At 35.5% G+C, this 20,386-nt stretch overlaps 1 protein-coding gene across 7 annotated transcripts in view; it reads right to left on the minus strand.

Moving 5' to 3' along the window:
* EPHA6 (EPH receptor A6) overlaps window positions 1-20,386 on the minus strand; it is an 867,085-nt gene that overhangs the window by 307,888 nt on the left and 538,811 nt on the right. For 4 of the 7 annotated variants that reach the window (XM_041754994.1, XM_041754978.1, XM_041755036.1 and 1 more), the window contains one exon: window positions 16,247-16,303. The exons of the other annotated variants lie outside the window; for them this stretch is intronic. In XM_041754994.1, the coding sequence (XP_041610928.1) occupies window positions 16,247-16,303 (57 nt within the window). The remainder of the gene's footprint in view (window positions 1-16,246; window positions 16,304-20,386) is intronic. 7 annotated transcript variants of the gene reach the window in all.

Genomic DNA, 20,386 nt, shown 5'->3' on the forward strand with positions numbered 1-20,386 from the left:
TTGTCTATTTCTTTATACTCTGCAGTCCTACTAAAAAGTTTCTAGACATGAGTTATTTTTCCTATTTTAAACATGTTATACTTTGTGCATTCATGGTTCTAGAAAATTCATAGTCGTTATTCATGTAAGTATTGCATGCTTTCCATTCCTCTTGTTTTTTTTTCTTAGAATCCAGTTCAGTGTATATTAGATTTTATTAGTCTATTTTTCACATCTCTTTACTCCTCTTTTATAAAATTTGTTTTAATTTGTCTCTTTGGGCTGAGTTCTGGGTAACATTTCAGATACACCTTCAAGTTTACTAAACATCTTCTTTTATCATAAATGAATACATGTTTAATCTATCAGATGAGTTTTTTCTTACAATAATCACATATTTTCATTTTATAAGTTCATTTTCCCCTAATCTGCCTATTCTTCTCATATCTCTCTCTCATTTTTATGATCACACTTGCTATTTTTTTAACATTCTATATGTAACCATTCTATGTATGGTTTGACATATTTAGTCCATGGGATTCTAAATCTGTTGCTGTTTCTGATGACTCATTAATGTCTTTTTGCTTTTTCTTGTGCTTGGTGTTCTTTGATTACGATATTATTGCCTCATCATAATCTGTGGTACCACTGAGTCTTACATTTTCTCCAGAGAGCATTTACTTGTATGTCTGTGAGTAGCAGGAGGCTGCTGATAATTTGGTACCACTTCAGTTTTCCTCGAGCATCTTGGCTCAGCGCAGGAAACCCAGGCTCAGTTCCCCCTCCTAGCTGGGGGCCTAATACTCTGATTTTTATACTGGTGCCTTCAGAATACTGAGAAATCTGCTCTCTGAGAAAGCCCATCATATCAGACTGATAGTGTGTTTCTCCTCTACACTCAGACTATGATTATTATTATTTTGGACAGGCAAAAACAAATACTTAAGATTCTCCTTTATCTTTTGTGAGATCAAAATAACTATCAAGAATGTGCTTTATATTATTCTGTATGTTGGTTAATTGAACACCAATAAAAAATTAATTTATTAAAAAAAAGAATTTGCTTTATATATACCTATTTATTTTTCCAAAGAAGAGCCTCTAGGAACACTTAGTTGGCCATCATTCTAGAAAACAATAAGCCACTTTCTATCAAGGCTAAGTGACATAGAGCCTTTTTTTTTTTTTTTTTTTTTTTTTTTTTTTTTTTTATAAAATCCTGAAAAACATAGGAGAAAAAAAAGTGGAAATTTAGGAGGAACAAATCATTCATTCATGCAATCATCTATTTCTTTTTTTACTGAATTGTTACCTTATATCTGGCCAAGTACTAAATGCTAGAGATGCAAAGCTGCATCAGACATCAGACATGATTTCAACACAACTCACAGTCTGCCACATGGAGTCAAGCATGGTCACAGAAAGGTCCACAGGAACTTGCAATTCCCTTTTGTCCCTACAAAATCTTCTTTAGTTAGTAACTGACATATATGTTTAAAATAAAATAAAATTACAATGGAAGATATATGGGAACTATAATTGGTTTTTTTGGAACTATAATTGTTTTAAGATACACATGTGATCATAGATCTACATTTCCTGAAATGTTTTGAAACAATGTAATATTTTGCTTGGATTCATCCCAAACTAAATATTTTGGGAAATAAAATTTATGAATCAAATGCATTATGATGATTGCAAACATCTTAAAGAAAGACATTTATAAACACCTTTCTTCACTTGGGCATGAAGGGAAAATAAGTGGATGAGAGATATAAAATTAATTAATTTCTGGAATGATGGATTGGGTAAAAATAATTGAAAGTTTAAATGGGATTAATGAAAGACATAAAGATATTCTATAATCGTGAAAGGCATGAAATTTCTAATGACAGCTAATTATATCTTAAGCATATTTAGCCAAATATAATAAAGCACTACTTAAAATACTCAATATCATCCTTAGCCTGAATCTACATTGCTAAACAGTGCCACATGTCAATATTTGATAGCTATCTGTTGAGTGAGGGAAGGAAGGAAGCGAAGAAGGAAGGAGAAGCAGGTGGAGGGGGACGGGGACTTGCATTGCTTCTGTACTGTTGCAGCCTCTCTCCTCTTCCCCCCTTACTGTATTCAAGCCTAGTAAACTGTCTCTTCCTTGAATTTGACAACTTCCTTGGGTTTCTTTTCTGTCTTGGGTTTTCACAAAAGTGTTCTCTTTTCCTAGAATGCTTTTGTCCTCCCATTTTGCCACAACTGCTAATATTAAGTGTCTCCCTGTTGTGGGCCAGTACCTAAGCCAAAAATGAAAATGTTTTATCTCTTTAATTATTTAAAGTTATATCCACAAGGGACTTTTATTACAGAAATTCACTTAATTCTAAACTCTAATATAACTTTAAACTGCAAAAGAGTCTTAGATTTAATGATCAGAGTACAGCGTGGTGTGAAGGAAGGGATTCTGGATTTTCTGGAAGGGAAAAACATATAGCTCAGGGGCATTAAATATATTTTAGTTTCTTCTTTCCATTCCTTTGTTCTTCCCTTTGTCCTATATTAAAAAAATATTAATACAAGGTAAAGTGTTCATTTGTAAGAATAAAAAGGAGTAGATATTTTAGATATCTGTATTCTGCAGATTACAATACTTGGGCCAAAAGTTGGGTTCAAAAGTTCTGGCAATTAAATAGCATTGAGAAATATATTTTATTTTTTGACAATACTATATGACACTAAAGTTACCAAATTAGTTTTTTTCCTCAAATATCACTCAAGTAGCAAAATATGAGTGCTTTTAAAAATAAAGACTATTGAATAAATCAGTAGACAATAATGTCAACCAACGTTGTTTTGAAGGCAGAACATGGGTTTATATATTGCACTGCAGACACTTTGTTTTGTTTTTTGTATATTTTTTATTGGAGTTCAATTTGCCAACATATAGCATGTCACCCAGTGCTCATCCTGTCAAGTGCCCCCCTCAATGTCCGTCACCCAGTCACCTTATTCCCCTGCCAACCTCCCTTCCACCACCCCTTGTTCATTTCCCAGAGTTAGGAGTCTTTCATGTTCTATCACTATCTCTGATATTTCCCACTCATTTTCTCTCCTTTCCCCTTTATTCCCTTTTACTATTTTTTATATTCTCCAAATGATGAGGCCATGTAATGTTTGTCCTTCTCCGATTGACTTATTGCACTCAGCATAATACCCTCCAGTTCCATCCACGTCAAAGCAAATGGTGGGTATTTGTCGTTTCTAATGGCTGAGGAATATTCCATTGTATACATAGACCACAGCTTCTTCATCCATCATCTTTCGATGGACACCGAGGCTCCTTCCACAGTTTGGCTATTGTGGACATTGCTGCTAGAAACATCGGGGTGCAGGTGTCCTGCCGTTTCACTGCATCTGTATTTTTGGGGTAAATCCCCAGCAGTGCAATTGCTGGGTCGTAGGGCAGGCCTATTTTTAACTCTTTGAGGAACCTCCACACAGTTTTCCAAAGTAGCTGCACCAGTTCACATTCCCACCAACAGTGTAAGAGGGTTCCCCTTTCTCCAAATCCTCTCCAACATTTGTTGTTTCCTGTCTTGTTAATTTTCCCCATTCTCACTGGTGTGAGGTGGGATCTCATTGTGGTTTTGATTTGTATTTCCCTGATGGCCAGTGATGCGGAGCATTTTCTCATGTGCTTGTTGGCCATGTCTATGTCTTTTTTGGAGGAATGTCTGTTCGTGTCTTCTGCCCATTTCATGATTGGACTGTTTGTTCCTTGGGTGTTAAGTTTAATAAGTTCTTTATAGATCTTGCATACTAGCCTTTATCAGATAGGTGATTTGCAAAATATCTTCTCCCATTCTGTAGGTTGCCTTTTAGTTTTTTGGACTGTTTGTTTTGCTGTGCAGAAGCTTTTTATCTTGATGAAGCCCCAATAGTTCATTTTTGCTTTTGCTTTCCTTGCCTTCATAGATGTATCTTGCAAGAAGTTGCTGTGGCCAAGTTCAAAAAGGGTGTTGCCTGTGTTCTCCTCTAGGATTTTGGTGGATTCTTGTCTCACATTTAGATCTTTCAACCATTTTATCTTTGTGTATGGTGTAAGTGAATGGTCTAGTTTCATTCTTCTGCATGTGGCTGTCCAATTTACCCAGCACCATTTATTGAAGAGACTGTCCTTTTTCCAGTGGAATAGTCTTTCCTGCTTTGTCGAATATTAGTTGACCATAGAGTTGAGAGCCCATTTCTGGGTTCTCCTGTTCCATTGATCTATGTGTCTGTTTTGGTGCTAGGACCACACTGTCTTGATGATCACAGCCTTGTAGTACAACTTGAAATCTGGCATTGTGATGCCCCCTGGCTCTGTTTTCTTCTTCAACATTCCCCTAGCTATTCGAGGTCTTGTCTGATTCTACAGAAAATTTAAGATTATTTGTTCCATCTCTGTGAAGAAAGTCCATAGTATTTTGATAGGGATTGCATCGAATGTGTAAATTACCCTGGGTATCATGGATATTTTCACAATATTAATTCTTCCAATCCATGAGCATGGAATATTTTTCCATCTTTTTGTGTCTTCCTCAATTTCTTTCAGAAGTATTCTGTTGTTTTTAGGGTATATAGATCCTTATCCTCTTTGGTTAGGTTTATTCCTAGGGATCTTATGCTTTTGGGTACAATTGTAAATGGGATTGACTCCTTAATTTCTCTTTCTTCAGTCTCACTGTTAGTGTATAGAAATGCCACTGAATTCTGCACTTTGATTTTGTATCCTGCCATATTGCTGATTTGCTGTATGAGTTCTAGCAATCTTGGGGTGGAGTCTTTTGGGTTTTCTATGTACAGTATCATGTCATCGCACTGCAGACACTTTGTTTCCAGTTATCTAATTTAACAAGGGATAGTGACCAGAGAATGTGAATATGTTTTAAAGTGTCTTTTTGTGGTCCACTACAAATGAACACCTTAAATGAATTTCCTACAAGTCCCAATCTTATTCAATCCAAAGACCACTTCCTAAATAAATTCATCTGGTAAAACAAACAAATACTTCCTGCTATAGCCTTTGTGGAAGAACATAGTAGGATTCTGTAACTAAAAGATGTATATGATCAAGTTGGTGACCATTACAGAGGAACAAGTTTGAGTTTCTTTGGCTCTTTCACAAAGTCATATCCTGACCTCACATGTATCATGCCTGGGGTATATTCCATATCATTTTCTACAATTTGTCTATTTCAAATTGTGCCTTCAGCTTTATTTTCTTCTTGAAAATTTTATAAACTTCAAGGTGTCAAGGAATGGATAAGACAGAGTCACAACACACTGGTCACATCGGGGGACTCATTAATACTGGATGATGGTCATAGGACACCCTGGGCTGACACTGAGGGAAGTAGAATGTGACTAGTTAAAAACAAAGGAGTTGATAAACACTGACACACAAACCCAGGTTTTCCTTAGATTACAGATAACTTCTCCTTATGACTATTTTAACCATTTTTTTTCTGTGACTTTTCAATTACATCATCACACATTGTTTGCTTCACTTTATGAGAACTGATGTTCATACGACAAACAGTGCTAATTGGAGAGGGTTCTGAGTCATCTTTTTAGAGTAAAGCCACCTGGATTACTGCTTTTCCCAGAGTGACTCTTCTGTTCTGCAAGAAAGACAATCAGGACATGCTCTCCATTTTAATATGAAATACAAAAGCTTAGAAATCCCCTGTAAATAATTGAAGGCAACCATTAGGAGTAGAGCCAACCATTCTCTTAATGGAGAGGTCATGAGGGACAATAGGCAGAGAACCTCTCTGAAAAAGTCCAAGGAACATTTGGTGGTTTATAATTGATTTTTCTGGGCAGATTTCCTTTTTTTCAAATAGTAATTATATCAGTGTCATTAATAATGGCTGTTGCAAGGGGCCTTGCTTTATTCTCCAAGGAAAAAATTATATCTGGTCAGAGAAGCCTCATAATTATTTCTACTTATTTGAAGCAGATAACAGACTTAGGTTTTTTCCCCCTCATTTGAGAATCTAAGACACTTAAGCCTTCCCCTGAGGAATCAGGATAATAATAGCAGAGCCGGGAAATGAAGCAGCTTACTACACATCGCTTACTATGCGGGAATAAGCTAAAAGAGTTTTGCTGTAATAGTTTAACTCCCAGAGCACTTTTGTAGTAATTATTTTTTTTTCTCTAAATTTTAGAGGTCTGATGCATTTCTTGAGGATGTTAAGTATCTTTCTAAATTAAGAAAGTATGGCATTTTCTCACAATTTCTTTGGGCAAAGATGTACTGATTAACAATTAGAAAAGATTAGCCAAATATCAGAGTTTAGAGGATTGTTTGAAGCAGAGAAGTGCCTCAGTTTTCAGCCTTGCCTTTATTAAGACACTTATTTGACTATATTGGGTAATACATATCTAGATATAAATTTCTTGGGAAATGACCTTTCTTGATTTACTTTTATATTTACACACATACACACACACACACACACACACACATACATACAAACACATAGATTCCTATAATTCTTTTGCCTAGGCTTTTCTATACTATGAGTTGAACTATTAATCTTTCTGTGGCCCCTTATAAAACTATATGGCACAGGACTTGAAATATTTTTTGATATTTTAATTAATACTGATGGGGGAAAAGTTCAAATATTTTATTATATCTAATGACCTGAGAAGTCACTGTGTTGGTTCATAAAATCAAGTTTAGAGATCTCTTTCATAAATTAAATTTTTAATTATTCACAAAATATTAATTACTTTCTTATATATCTTTACTACCCAGGAGTATTTATATAGTGAGAGAAGACCTCTGTTGTTTCTAAGGGCAGCTTTATTCTTTTGTAAGGCTGGGGAATTGTGCTTTCATGGGATCTGGTCTACTTGAACTATCAGAAATTGTTAAGGTCTTACAAGAGTCAAAGCAACATAAGTCCTTAATTATAGCTGAATGTAAAGCTGCAGGTATAAGTTGTTCTGCTTAAGCTTCATCATGAGGCTTATGCAGAGGATAAATAAAAAATCTTGGAAATGTAGTTAGGCTTTTTATTTTACTTTTATTTTAGAGAAAGAAAAATAACTACATGGGCTATTTAAATGACACAACTGAGTTATTTGAAAAAAAAGAGATCTGTTCTATGCACAAAGCTATTGTATGTTGAATTTTGGACAGCATATAGTGCAATATTCTAAGAAAATTCTAAAAAATGAAATGGCCATATCATTGAACTATCCATAATATGTTTTAAAACCATGGGTATTTCAGAATAGTTACATAGCATTTCCTCACAGACAATTTTCTGTTGAAGCCAAATTAAAGCACCAGAGTTCCCTCCAAAAAGACCTATAGTGGCTAACTACTAAGACTGACCCTAACGATCCCCTTCCTTCTAGTATTTATACCATAATGCAATCCCAGGGTTGGTCTGTTTGACTGGTAGAATATGACAGAGAAGACAGTAACTGCTAAGATTAGGTTATAAAAGATTTGTACTCTTTTTTATTTGTGACCAAGCACACTTGATGGGAAGATGAAGTTTCCTCTCACAAAAGCGAACTTGAAAAAAGGATCCCTAGCCTCAGTTTCACTGACTGCAGCCCAAAATAGCTTGACTACAACCTCATGGAAGACCTTGGGCCAGAACAGGCAGCAGAGCCACTCCTGGATTTCTGATTCTTGGATACTTTGTGAGATAACACACATTCATTATTTCAAGCTGCTAAGTGTTTGGGTAATTTGTTATACAGTAGCAGAAAACTAATACAATTGATCTTTAGATGAGGTTAATGTTCAGTATCCATCCCAATAAGGGTAGCCTATTTAGTAGCATCTTCAAGTGGGGGTGTTTTCTAAGAAGAGACAATATAAATTATCAGAAAAGAGCTGGCCATGCATTCAGGATACCTGTATTGTGGTCTTGGCCAATGTCACGGGAGCCATAATCATTCTGGGTCTAGCGTGCTAATATACATCAGAGTTAGATTAAATTTGCCCTAATGACCATGCATATTTTTAAATTCTATAATTCTAAGAAGATGATTTTCACACTTTCAGTTTGGAAATCCCTTTGCAAATGAAATCTTTTTACCACAATATTGCTTACTTTTTGATATATGTCTATTTTCCTAAGTGATTAATAAATAGAGAAGACTGCTTTTGCAAGGATGGTAGACGAGGGAAAGAGACTGTTTGGCTGTGATGTATCCTCTGCATTACCTACTTTGGCCTTTATGGAGTAAGAAGAAAGACAAGGAAGAAATGAGAACCAGGAGGGAAGACATGAAAAGGTGGGCACAATAGAATAATTTACCCCAATGAGATAGTAATGGAATAATAAAATCTGCCAAAATAAGCAGAACTTTATGCTTAAAGAACTGTCCTCATATGTAAAAAATTTACCTTAACCAGAAGAACAAAAATCCTATATCAAAGCTAAATATAGCTTATGTTGTCATCAATATATTTAATATATATTGGGAAAGCACAATAATAATAAAACTATTTTTCTATGTTTATGGCCATATTACTGTACATTTATATGTAATTTGTAAGAAATTTTTTTTGTTCCTTATTTAATGTTAAATGTTTTACAGTTCAAAACTATGTAAATTCACGTTAAGAAATTTATTTTGTGATTTCCAAATTAGAATGTTATCATATGCTTATATTAAAACTTCTTCAGTGACAATACAATAATATTATGGGATAGCATGAACTGGTTAACATTAATGTGGATGGTATTTTTTAAGTGTAGGAACTGGTTCTGCTCTGTAGTTTACTACATAGTGTATCAGTTACCCTCTTTATACCTTTTCGGCTTATTACCATATCATCTATAGAATAGAATAATCCTTTTGGTGCAGTTTGGATAAGATGTCATTCTGTTTGGATGACAAAAATGTAAAGGACCTTAGAGCAGGGACTGGAACCATATAAAACCCAAACTGGTTCCAATATTTTAACTAATGCCAATGTTAGTAGGTTATGCTACTATACATAATAAGGTTGAATGCTTGTTCTTTCTGAGTAGTAAGATTGTTTATAATTTAAAAGTATCATTTAATCTATTCCTAATAATAGCTTATTTGTTGTTACCATTTGTCTCCCAGCAGATGAGGAAATTCAAGTTTAGGGAAATAATAATTGCTATGGTCATACAGTTAATTAGTGTCAAAGCCTGAATTCTAACGCAGGTGTGTCAAAAACCACTATGGGTAGATAGAGCATTGTATCCTTTGACTGTCAAGAGCTGAAAGGGAGTTTTATTTTTCTTTTAAAAAATATTTTATTTCCAAAAAAAATATTTTATTTCCTTATTTGATAGAAAGAGCACAACAGGGAGAGCAGTAGACAGAGAGGGAGAAGCAGACTCCTCACTGAGCAGGGAGCCCCATGCAGGACCTGATTCCAGGACTCAGAGATCCTGACCTAAGCCAAAGGCAGATGCTTAACTGACTGAGCCATCCAGCACCCTGGGAGCTTTAAAATAATAATTTAAGGCCATTTTCAATTTGGCTGAGGGAAATTGAGGAGTTTAAGGGCTTACCCAAGGTCTACAACTAGTTAGAGGCAGAGTTGTAGTAGAAATACCCAGTTCAGTTTCATTTCAATTGCTTTATGATTTTAAATTACAGTGCATTTTTGCTTTTGTGAGTCAAATATTTTATGTCACAAATATCAGGATTAATTGACCAAAGAGACACCAAAATTAAATAAGGAATCGAAGAAAAATTAGATAAACAAGAGTCTAGTCACTTTTAATGTTTTATCAATATCTAAATATATTTTTATTACAGTTTCTTACTAAGTTTGCAATTGGAGGCTAAAACCCAAGTTGTACTCATGAAGTAGGTGGGTATTTCTCATTAGCTAGCAGCTAATAAACAGGTCATAAAATGAGTTAATATAGGTAGTGTATTCAGTAAATGTAAGTACTATTTTTGTTCTTTTAATAATCCAGTTTAGTTATTAACACCAAGACTTCTTTCTCTACCTTAGTCAAGATTGGAAAAGCAGTTTCAAAGATCAGAAATGCACAAACATTTTAGCTTTCAACTCTTTTTGATTTTTCTAATTTATCCAACAGAAATCAAATGTGGGTCTTGCAGTAAATAAGGGCTGGTTTTCTAACTCTAGGAAAACAAACAAATCTTGAATGTTAGACTTACCCTCTGGCAATAAAAAAAAATCTGCAAATCAAGTCAGGCAGCAGAGGCACAGAGCAGCTCACATATTTCTTACAGAAAATTTTTATAAGAAGGTTGAATTTTCCATATAATATTACAATCTTTTGAAACCTACAGAGCCTAAAAAAATGATGCTTAAAAATACACAGTTTGAAAACACATGCATGCCTTTCACAAAAGTATTCATTGAAGTGATCCATTGTTAGGGAGAAAACCCTACCAAATTCCTGACTGGCTACCAAGAAAAGTTGCTATTCTTTACCCTCTGTATGGTACATATTTTCCTCTAGTAGCATTTCCTAAATAAACCCTTCAAGGAAAATGGGGCCAAACAATGAACTCTGTAAACTACCATCTCATCTTTTATAGGAAATGTCTCGGGATCCCTGGGTGGTGCAACGGTTTGGCGCCTGCCTTTGGCCCAGGGCGCGATCCTGGAGACCCGGGATCGAATCCCACATCAGGCTCCCGGTGCATGGAGCCTGCTTCTTCCTCAGCCTGTGTCTCTGCCTCTCTCTCTCTCTCTCTGTGACTATCATAAATAAATAAAAAAATAAAATAAAAAAAAAAGGAAATGTCTCAAGATAACTTGATTTTTCACATAATTACAGGTTTCAAAATCCTCAGAAGAAATAAATGCATCTATTCAACATAGATTTTCTTATATAAAGTTCTGGATGAAAGAGAGTAGCAGTAGAGTATCAGAAGAAAAAGGATAAATTTATGAATTGGTAATTATGTTTGTACTTCTAGCTCCACGCTGTAATTGTTTAAAGAATAGGCAAAAATATGGTTGTATTTTTAACTGCATTTAAAATAAGCAAATCTTACATTCTTCCCCAGGGAATATGATTCAGTCAACATTTTAATAAGGCCAGTGATCAAGGAAAAACTTGCTAAGGATTAGATAACACAATATAATTGCAGCTCTTAGCTTGAAATTTATATTAGGAAATCAGGCAAGATTTACCTACAGGCATTATATAACAGTATTTACTCTTTCATCATTTTAGGATGGAAAGTTAGATGTCTGACTTGTATATTTAACTTTCAAGAGTAGTAACATTATATTTACATTTTCCACTAATGGAAGAGTAGTTCTTTGAAAGCTGAATGAAATATGAATTCAAGGCGACATTACATTAGAAAAATTGGTGTCTGTCAGTGAGATTTTTGTCTGATTTTCATCAAACCATATCAAAAATTTAGAGGAAGTTTGAATTTGTGTCCTTGTCATTCCCCAGAAGGAATTTTCTGAAGGAATGAAAAGATAATAGAAAAATACTAATTTTGCATACTCCAAGACTATGCTGATTCTTGGTAGACATTAGACCAAATATTTTACCCAGAATAGTTGCTAGTATTCCTTCTCACTACCTCCCCTCCCCACTCAAAGGGACATTTGTGATCCTCTGATAATTTGATATTATGGTGGGTTCTATAACCTCTACTCCAAGCCATATATTATACCGCATTATTTCTTCTCTCTTAACAATAACTTTTAAGAGGAGGTAGAAATTTATGTAATTAATCATTTTAAAATAGCCATGTTTTTCTTTTCTTAGAAATGCAAAAACTTAGTTGTAAAATATAGAGATTGTTGAAGAGATTGGGTGATTTTTTTTTTTTCATCTTTAAGGTTTTGACATACATTTCTGTAATTTTTTTTATACATTTCTGTAATTTTAAAATTTTTTTTAATTTTTTATTTATTTATGATAGTCACAGAGAGAGAGAGAGAGGCAGAGACACAGGCGGAGGGAGAAGCAGGCTCCATGCACCGGGAGCCCGATGTGGGATTCGATCCCGGGTCTCCAGGATCGCGCCCTGGGCCAAAGGCAGGCGCCAAACCGCTGCGCCACCCAGGGATCCCCATTTCTGTAATTTTAAAAAATATTTCATATTTTTCTTGGAGGCGTCGAATCTCTCATTCTTCCATTACTCTTACTTGCTTATCTACTATCACCTAGCAAGACAAGACACGATAAAAATAATAAGCTTATGTAGTCATGGGATTTCTGAATTGGAAAACAACTTACTTTACCCTAACCTCATCAAAAAAGAAAGGGAATTCAGGAAAGTGAGGAGGAAGCAGTTTAAGAAAAGGACAACCAGGAATGTCAAAGCAACTGACTCTGATGTTAGGACATGAAATTGAATTAAAATGTTGTGGGACTAAGAGCTGATTGAAATATAATATAGCAAGTTGACAGAAGCGTGGTTAATGAATGTGCAGCCTTACCTGGTCCTACATAGAACATCAGGGCTGGGGTTGCACTTCTGGCAACTGTATTTCACCAAAAAAAAAAAAAAAAAAATCTAAGGCCCTTTGAGTAAGATGGAGGGAGTATTGCTTTATTGTTCTGGGAAACAGAATGTAAATTTTGACACTCATTATGTTTATAACCTTCATTTAAGTCTATAGATTGAGGTGTATTATGAAGTTTTGAATGAAGTATAGACTGCTTAGTTCTCCCCACTTAATTTTTTCCTTTTTTTTGGATGTACCAAGCCTTTGACATACTAAGCTCAGCTTCTATCATTTCAAATGAATTCATTTTTCCAAAGCAAACAAAAGATAACGATAGTATAACATTTATGAAGATGGAGAGAACTTAAAGCTAGAATAGTTAGTAGACACTTGTAATTTTCACGTGCATGCAGACTCCATGCTTGATGAAAGAGCGTAAATATTCTTTAAATTTCTTTCTATTTTGATGTGTGTAAACCATACAGATGCTGCTTTTGATGCAGTGCTGGCACCAGTCCCAGGTTCGCTATCACGAGAATCTATGCTCCAGGCACAGTGGGACTCCCTGGGCTCACTCAGCTAGACAGGCTTCTATGCAGTGTAGTGTTTGCTACATAACATGGATATTGGCTATGAAATCTCCATAATGAGTGTTTGTATCAGGAAATTCCCTTGTTGTCCATTTTCTATCAGGTAATGCTGTTTTAATTAGTACCAAATGCTCATATCCAATTTCTCTGTGGTGGACATCGCAACAAACAAGGGTTATGAAAAAGAAAGGAAGAAAAAAGAACCCACAACTTTAACAGCTCAGGAATTTGCTGATTCCAGTAGAAGCACTCAATTTTATCTGAAACTGATTTGGTCCCTTATTTATTGCATTTTGCTTCAAACTAATATACTAGGCTCTTTTTTTTTTAATTTATTTATTCATGAGAGACACACACAGAGAGAGAGAGAGGCAGAGACACAGGCAGAGGGAGAAGCAGGCTCCATGCAGGGAACCTGAGGTGGGACTCGATCCTAGGTCTCCAGGATTACGCCCTAGACTGAAGGCAGCGCTAAACCGCTGAGCCACTTCAGCTCCCCAAGGTTCTAACATCATACGCATCATACAGCATCTATAGAGGTCTTAGCCTCTAACGATGGTGCAGTGTTTAAGTCCACGAGGATGTTTAGAGGGTTGTGATCATCTTCCCTCTCTCCACACTGGATAAAGTGGGGTAATGGAGAGTCAGGGCTTCCAGAGACGTACAACTCAAAGCATGGTCCTTGGAGCAGTACTGCTAGCATTCCCTGGGAGCTTGTTTCCAATGTGAATCCTTGTCCCACTCCCCATACCAACAACCCACCTTCAATCAAAAGAACCATAACCTGCAATGCCCTCCTCAAACACACTTTTCTTAGTTCCCATATAATAACCACATTTAGGTTTAACACGCAAGTTCACATTTAGATTGCAAAATGTACAAGTTAGAGAATGCCACCAGGGAAGGAGGCTGCAAAGAATGAAGGTGATATGTTTCTGTGTCTGATGAGTACATTAAGGTAAGAGTAGTATTCATGGGAGTGAAGAGGAAATTCTCTTTTTCCCTTGGGCAAATACCAATGTGAAGGAAATATAACAAAAGAAAATGAGGAATGTATACTGAGCATTTCATAAAAAAAGGACGATTTTGTTTTCTTTCTTCAGTTGACTATTTCTTCAATAATTTCCGCATGTATTTTTAATCAAATAAAGACACAGATTTACTGATTATATATCTTTAGGGAAAAAGAGCAATATTTATTGAATTGTTATCTGGGAAAAAACTATCTTGAGAAAGTAGAATAAGAGAGGAGCAAGAAAGAGGCTTCTATTAAGTTTGGTATTAAGTATGTGACTTCACAAAGGACATCATGAATGCAAACTTCTCTCAAAAGAGGCTGCCTTAAATCACTCCTGAGAGATGAAAATAACATAATCCAAAGTTTCCTACCATTCTCCTCACCCTTTTTTTGTCTTAAATACACTGTTCTCATGACACAAAATTATATAATTCTGTACAAAACTAATAGGTACTTCAGGGGTAAACTAGGTCAAATAATGGCAGGATATTAATCCAGTATTTTATGTAGATAATTACTGACCATGTAGATATAAGAAATGCTTCCTTTCTCATGATGAGTCCTCTTGAACAAAAATCTAAAAAGTGCTGACTGTGATAAAAATTAAGAAGAGAACTTTAAGGAAAAGACTTTACCAGTTGCCAGTGTCTTTAAATACTGGATGTGAGAATAATGAAATGTTATGGGGGATTCATGTTTGCAAAATGAGCTACCAGTTGGTAATTAGTGGAGTTGTACAGCACCCTGGTGAGATAGGTATGTTTTATCGCTGCCATTTTACAGATGCAAAATGGGCATTGGAGAGTAATGAAGTGTTTGGCCTCCAGGAGCCCAGAAAATCAGCATCAGCAGAAAGCATTGACTTTTTTGAGACATCCAATTGTGATGCACGTACCAAGGCCAGCATTAACAACCACTTACTGGCTGTGTGATTTTGATGAAGTTACAGACCGCCGCTGTGCTTTCGTTCCCTCATCTGTAGAATGGGAAGACTAATAGTATTTATCTCAAAGCACTGTTATTTGGATTGAATTATTCAATCCACGAAACACTTTTAAAAGTACCTAGAATGTAACTAGCCAAATATTGTTGTCCATGAATTATTAACTGTGTGCCTTTCGGAGTGCTGGGGATGTGAAAGGAGAGAGGAAATTCTTGCCCTCCAGGGCTTACATTCTACTTATTAACAGAACATCCTTTTAGCTGATGGAGGTATGTGTATGGGTCTTTGTAATGAATAGGTAGAAACAGGGAGTTCTGGAGGCTTGCTTTCTTTGTGTTTTTTTAAATTGCTAGAGTAATCTCACAGTGGCTGCGTGTCTTTTCTCAATTTCCTACATATGAGTTCTGAAGGAGAAGATTTTTACTAACCTCTTCAGAATATGACTGAGAGCAAGCTGTTTCCATGTTAGGCACTGACTGAGCATTGGGTGACAAAGCCAAGCAAGAAATGGCTTCCTCTCTTGAGGGGCTCACAGAATTGTGCAAGAGTCAGACACATACATGAATGAGTCTAATCAAGACTGACTTTGGCTCAGTCGGTCAAGCATCTGACTCTTGGTTTCGGCTTGGGTCCTGATCTTGAGGTCGTGAGATCGCCCCCTGGGTCAGGCTCCACACTTGCATGGAGTCTGCTGGAGATTCTCTCTGTCCCTCCTGCTTGTGCTCTTTCTCTCCCAGATAAATAAATACATCTTAAAAAAAAAAAAAAAAAAAAGACTAACCAGGCTAACCGGGATGCCTGGGTGGCTCAGTGGTTGAGCGTCTGCCTTTGGCTCAGGGTGAGATCTAGGGACCCGGAATCGAGTCCCACATCAGGCTCCCTGTGATGAGCCAGTTTCTCTCTCTGCCTATGTCTCTGTCTCACACTATTTCTCATAAATAAATAAAATAAAATCTTTAAAAAAAAAGACTAACTTTGAGAGATACAGTAAAAGAACAAGGAAGAGGTGAAAGAGAAGTGCCTTGGGCAGATGACAAAAGGAGAGAAAAAATTAAGGATGTGAACAAAAAGGGTAAAGAGAGAAGGGAGGAGTAGAGATGAGGAAAGGGCATCTTTGATATTCAATGGGATTTCTGGTATCTTGTGACTGCAAGAGGCTTTGCAGATTTTTGAGGTGGGGACTGAGGGTGTGGAAGCAGATAATGTCTTAGTTTTGCTTAAATAACTTTCTAGGCCCAAGATTGAGTGGCTCCTACCTGAAGTGTCACATCAGCAAACCCAATACGACTTCTGTATCCCTGTTGACGTAAACTCTGTTGGGCCAAAAATACAGTATATCCAGTCAGCCAGTCCCCAAACGCCAAGCCAACTCTATACTTCTTTCCTTCCTTCTTGTCCCAAATAAGATTAAATATGTGGCCTCAGCCAATCAGCTATTTTCAATTTTTCTCTTCTCTGTTCTTATTCTTTAACCTATAAAAGCTTCCTGCCTTCTGCCCCATTTTACAGTTCTCTGAGACCATCCACCTCATGAAGTATTAAATAAAATGTTTGTAACACCTAAATTGCCTTTTTTTTTTTTAACAATTCCCTCATTATGTGGGCTCTGTTTTGTTAGTAAGTAAATATGAAATAGAATTTTTTGGCAACATATTTGACTTTCTTCATTATTGTAATGCCTTTTCATGTTCAAAGTATATTCACTTGAATTTAAAAAAAAGACACACTTTGTGAGTATGGAAAAAGTAACTAAGAATGGGAGAGACGCAAGAGACAATATATAATTAGTTATAATCGACAAACAACATGTTTTCTTCTCCATATCCCTCTCATCACAGATAGAAGACAATATAGAGTCTTAATTTTTATATATTAATTATAATGTGAAAAACACTGTTCCCTGTAGTATTTTTTAATGTGTGTGTGCATTTAATTTCAGTAGACAAAAATGAAAAAACAGGACTAAGAAAGTTAAGATCTGAGCCAAACTCAAATTTTTGAACACTCAGGCCAGGGCCCTTTTCCAATAGTCTACATTCCCCGAGAAAAGGTCACTGGTGACAACAGTATGCTGTTTGACCTCAGGTGTCTGTAGACACTTCACATTCTGAGCAGCTTAACTTCTTTCCTATTTTACAGAACAATGCTCTTCAGGACAATTTAATAAAATAGCATGAGTTCCTGAAAGAATGATGTAAATTAATGGCTTAAATGTTTGTGGATTAATTATGAGTTAGCAATACAGAGAAACTTTGGTAAAAAATAAATAGAAAGTTTAAAATGCCGTAAGTTAAAGACTGAGGCACCAATATTAAAGACTGAAGAGAACATGAAGATTATAAAGAGCTGAGGCTTAATATTCTTTCACAGTTCCAGGACACTTAGTGGCTCAGTGGCTGAGCATCTGCCTTCGGCCCAGGGCATAATCCTGGAGCCCCGGGATCGAGTCCCCCATTGGGTTCCCTGCATGGAGCCTGCTTCTCCCTCTGCCTGGGTTTCTGCTTCTCTCTCTCTGTGTGTCTCTCATGGATAAATAAAATCCTTTAAATAAAATATTCTTTCACAGTTCCCTGAGCACAGAAGTACCTTAGCTAATAGTTGGTGCAACCACCCCTATGGATCACCTTTATCTGTTCCTGCTCTCCCGTCTCACCTAGTGTCTATAGTTTTTTTTTTTTTTTTTTACTGTAAAGGCTTGTAACTGGCACTTTCTTTATAGACCTAAATGTGGGTTATGAAAGTCAATACAGAGAACCGGAAGTGCCAATGTTGTTGTTGTTGTTGTTGTTGTTGTTGTTTTTCCTGCACATCTCATTAAGATTTGTAGCCAATGATTGCCTGGAGCCAGACTATGGCAGCTCAGTGTCTTTATCTTCACAGGATAAATTCTGATATATAATTTATACTCCGGAGCTCCCTTTGGTCACTCTGAGTTTGACTGGCATTTTTTTCATTCCTGCTTCCCGATTCTATATCAGTTATCCTGGGAGCTTTCTTAATTAATCACTTGCTTACAAAATCCTGTCTCAGGTCTGCTTTTGGGCAACTAGGTCTAAGACAAAAAGCAAATCTATTTTGAATCCATCCACTCACCCACCCATTCATATTTATCTATGCTTGCTACGTCCCCCTCTCTCTCACCTCCATCAGGTACTTCTGTCCCCCATCCCACTCAAGTGAACAGGCGACATTCAAGACAGCATGGGGCACACTCTGTTCATTCTACACTTCTCTGTATCTGTATAGTCATGTATACATATACACACCTGGAGGATATTTATGTTCTAAAATTAGGATGATTTGTACATATATTTCTTTGTATCTTTTCTTACCGAATATTTAGGTTGGCTCCTAATAAAGAAGGAAATTAGCACTTTAAGAGTTGTTCTAGTTATAAGTTTTATAAAAATATTTGCTTAGAAGTAGAAATCATTTTATAGATGCATATAGGTAAAATGCACAGTTAACAATATGAAGCCATAGTTGGGAAGAGTTTTAATCCTATCAGTCATTTTATGTTCTCTCTGAAAGGCTTCATAGTCTAACATCTTGGATTAGTTGTCTATATACTGTGTATTTGTATGAAAAGATAATGTTTTTTATTTAGTTTGTATACAATTCTCATGCTATTGTATACTCGTTCAATGTTGTATTATGTGTCAAATATTTCCTTAATTCTTCCTTAAATTAAATGATTTCTAATACTGATTTAGTGTGCCTTTCATCTGGAGGTTTGTTTATAAAATTGACTTTTTCAACCCACTGGAAGAGTTGATACTTTCCTTTCCGTTTTGTAAATGTGAAGTGTGAAACAGGGAGAGTAACTGAGTTTTCTTTGCCACAGGCATGAACTAGGAATCCTTGGATTCCAACTCTATGTTTACTACATGTTTAGTAACTCCATTAGCAGTGGATAATTGCCATTTTCTTACAAAATAGACTCCTTCATAACTATCTATTCTATGATTAAAACATGGAAATTATGTCAATTACCATCTGTCAGAATATTATTGATTTCTGAAATTCCAATTGGATGAATATGGTTCTTTTTTTTAATCTTACAGAATCTGTAAGATTTGTCCTTATGGGAAATTGTAAGTTATTTTCATCGTCAAACATATGAAGTGTAAATGACTATAAAATGAGAATTATTTTCTATGTATAAAATGCAGCCTTCAAAAAATATAGAAGAGTATTCTGATTCTGGAAAGTTGCTTATATATGTGCCCATTGCTTTTTTAAATAATGAGAATTTTTGCATACCAGAGATCTATTTAAACTAGTAGAAAATATGTATATTTTGTGACAGCATGCTAGAGGTTATAACATTTGAAAGGGTAGCTCAACAGGATTTCTGAGCACATGCTGGCCTGGCTAATGTACGAATCTGTAATCCAATTAAAACTCAGTAAATTTCTCCTTTCTTAGACTATGGAGTTATTCCCGGGAGTTCATGATAATGACAGTTTTCATTGACGACATAATGTGGAAATTATTAGAGTGTCAAAAATAGATACAGCAGGCTACTGAGTTACCTATCCCTTTTCAAACTTATATTTGCTCAGAAGCAATAGAATAGAAGGGAGACTTCTATTTCTGTTCTTGTCCTGTATCTCTTCAAAGGAAATAAAAATTTATTTGTGATGTCCCTTTGCATCTGGTATAAAAGAAGTTCCTTCTTACTGTAGCATACAAGTAGAAATTATATATAATTTTTATTTTTAAATTTAATGTTCCCTTTATCAATATTCCAAAGCAGTATTAGCAGAATGAGACATATCAGAATTGCTTTGTGGTCTGCTGTGTGTCTATAGTCACAATATCATAATGGTGAGGAAAAAGGGAGAGAAACAGAAAGAGGAATGTGAATACAATAAAGGTAAGGAAGTATATAACTTGGGAAAATATTGTAGTTGAGAATAATTTTATGACAAAAATGAAAATTAAGATTAAGTTGATTTATTCACCAGATTTATCTTGCTAGATTCTTTAAAAAGTGAAACAGCCGAACTAAATGTAAAGAAAAATTTTAATCCATCAGCTATTTCCACTTATCCTTTAAATCATCCTTTCCAAATTATAGTGAACTATACCTTTAAACTCATTAGCAAACAGTATGTGTTACACAAACTCTTTCTAGGTTATAGCAATTCCATTTTACCACGTCTTCCAAATGAATTCAAAAACAATGTTATGTCAACTAAACTGTATGTTGAAGGAGTTACTACATCTTACTATATTAAAAAAATCCCTATTGTAAGTCATGACAGAAATGAACATCTTGTGTCTTCTACTTTATAATCTGATGTAAAACAAATTAATTAAGAAAGTATAATAATAAATTAGAGGGTTTTCAAAGACATAGTAGGTATGAGGTTAGGTCAAAGAACAGATTT

Source organism: Vulpes lagopus, chromosome 1 (genome assembly GCF_018345385.1).
Source record: "Vulpes lagopus strain Blue_001 chromosome 1, ASM1834538v1, whole genome shotgun sequence".
NCBI classification, from domain to species: domain Eukaryota; kingdom Metazoa; phylum Chordata; class Mammalia; order Carnivora; family Canidae; genus Vulpes; species Vulpes lagopus.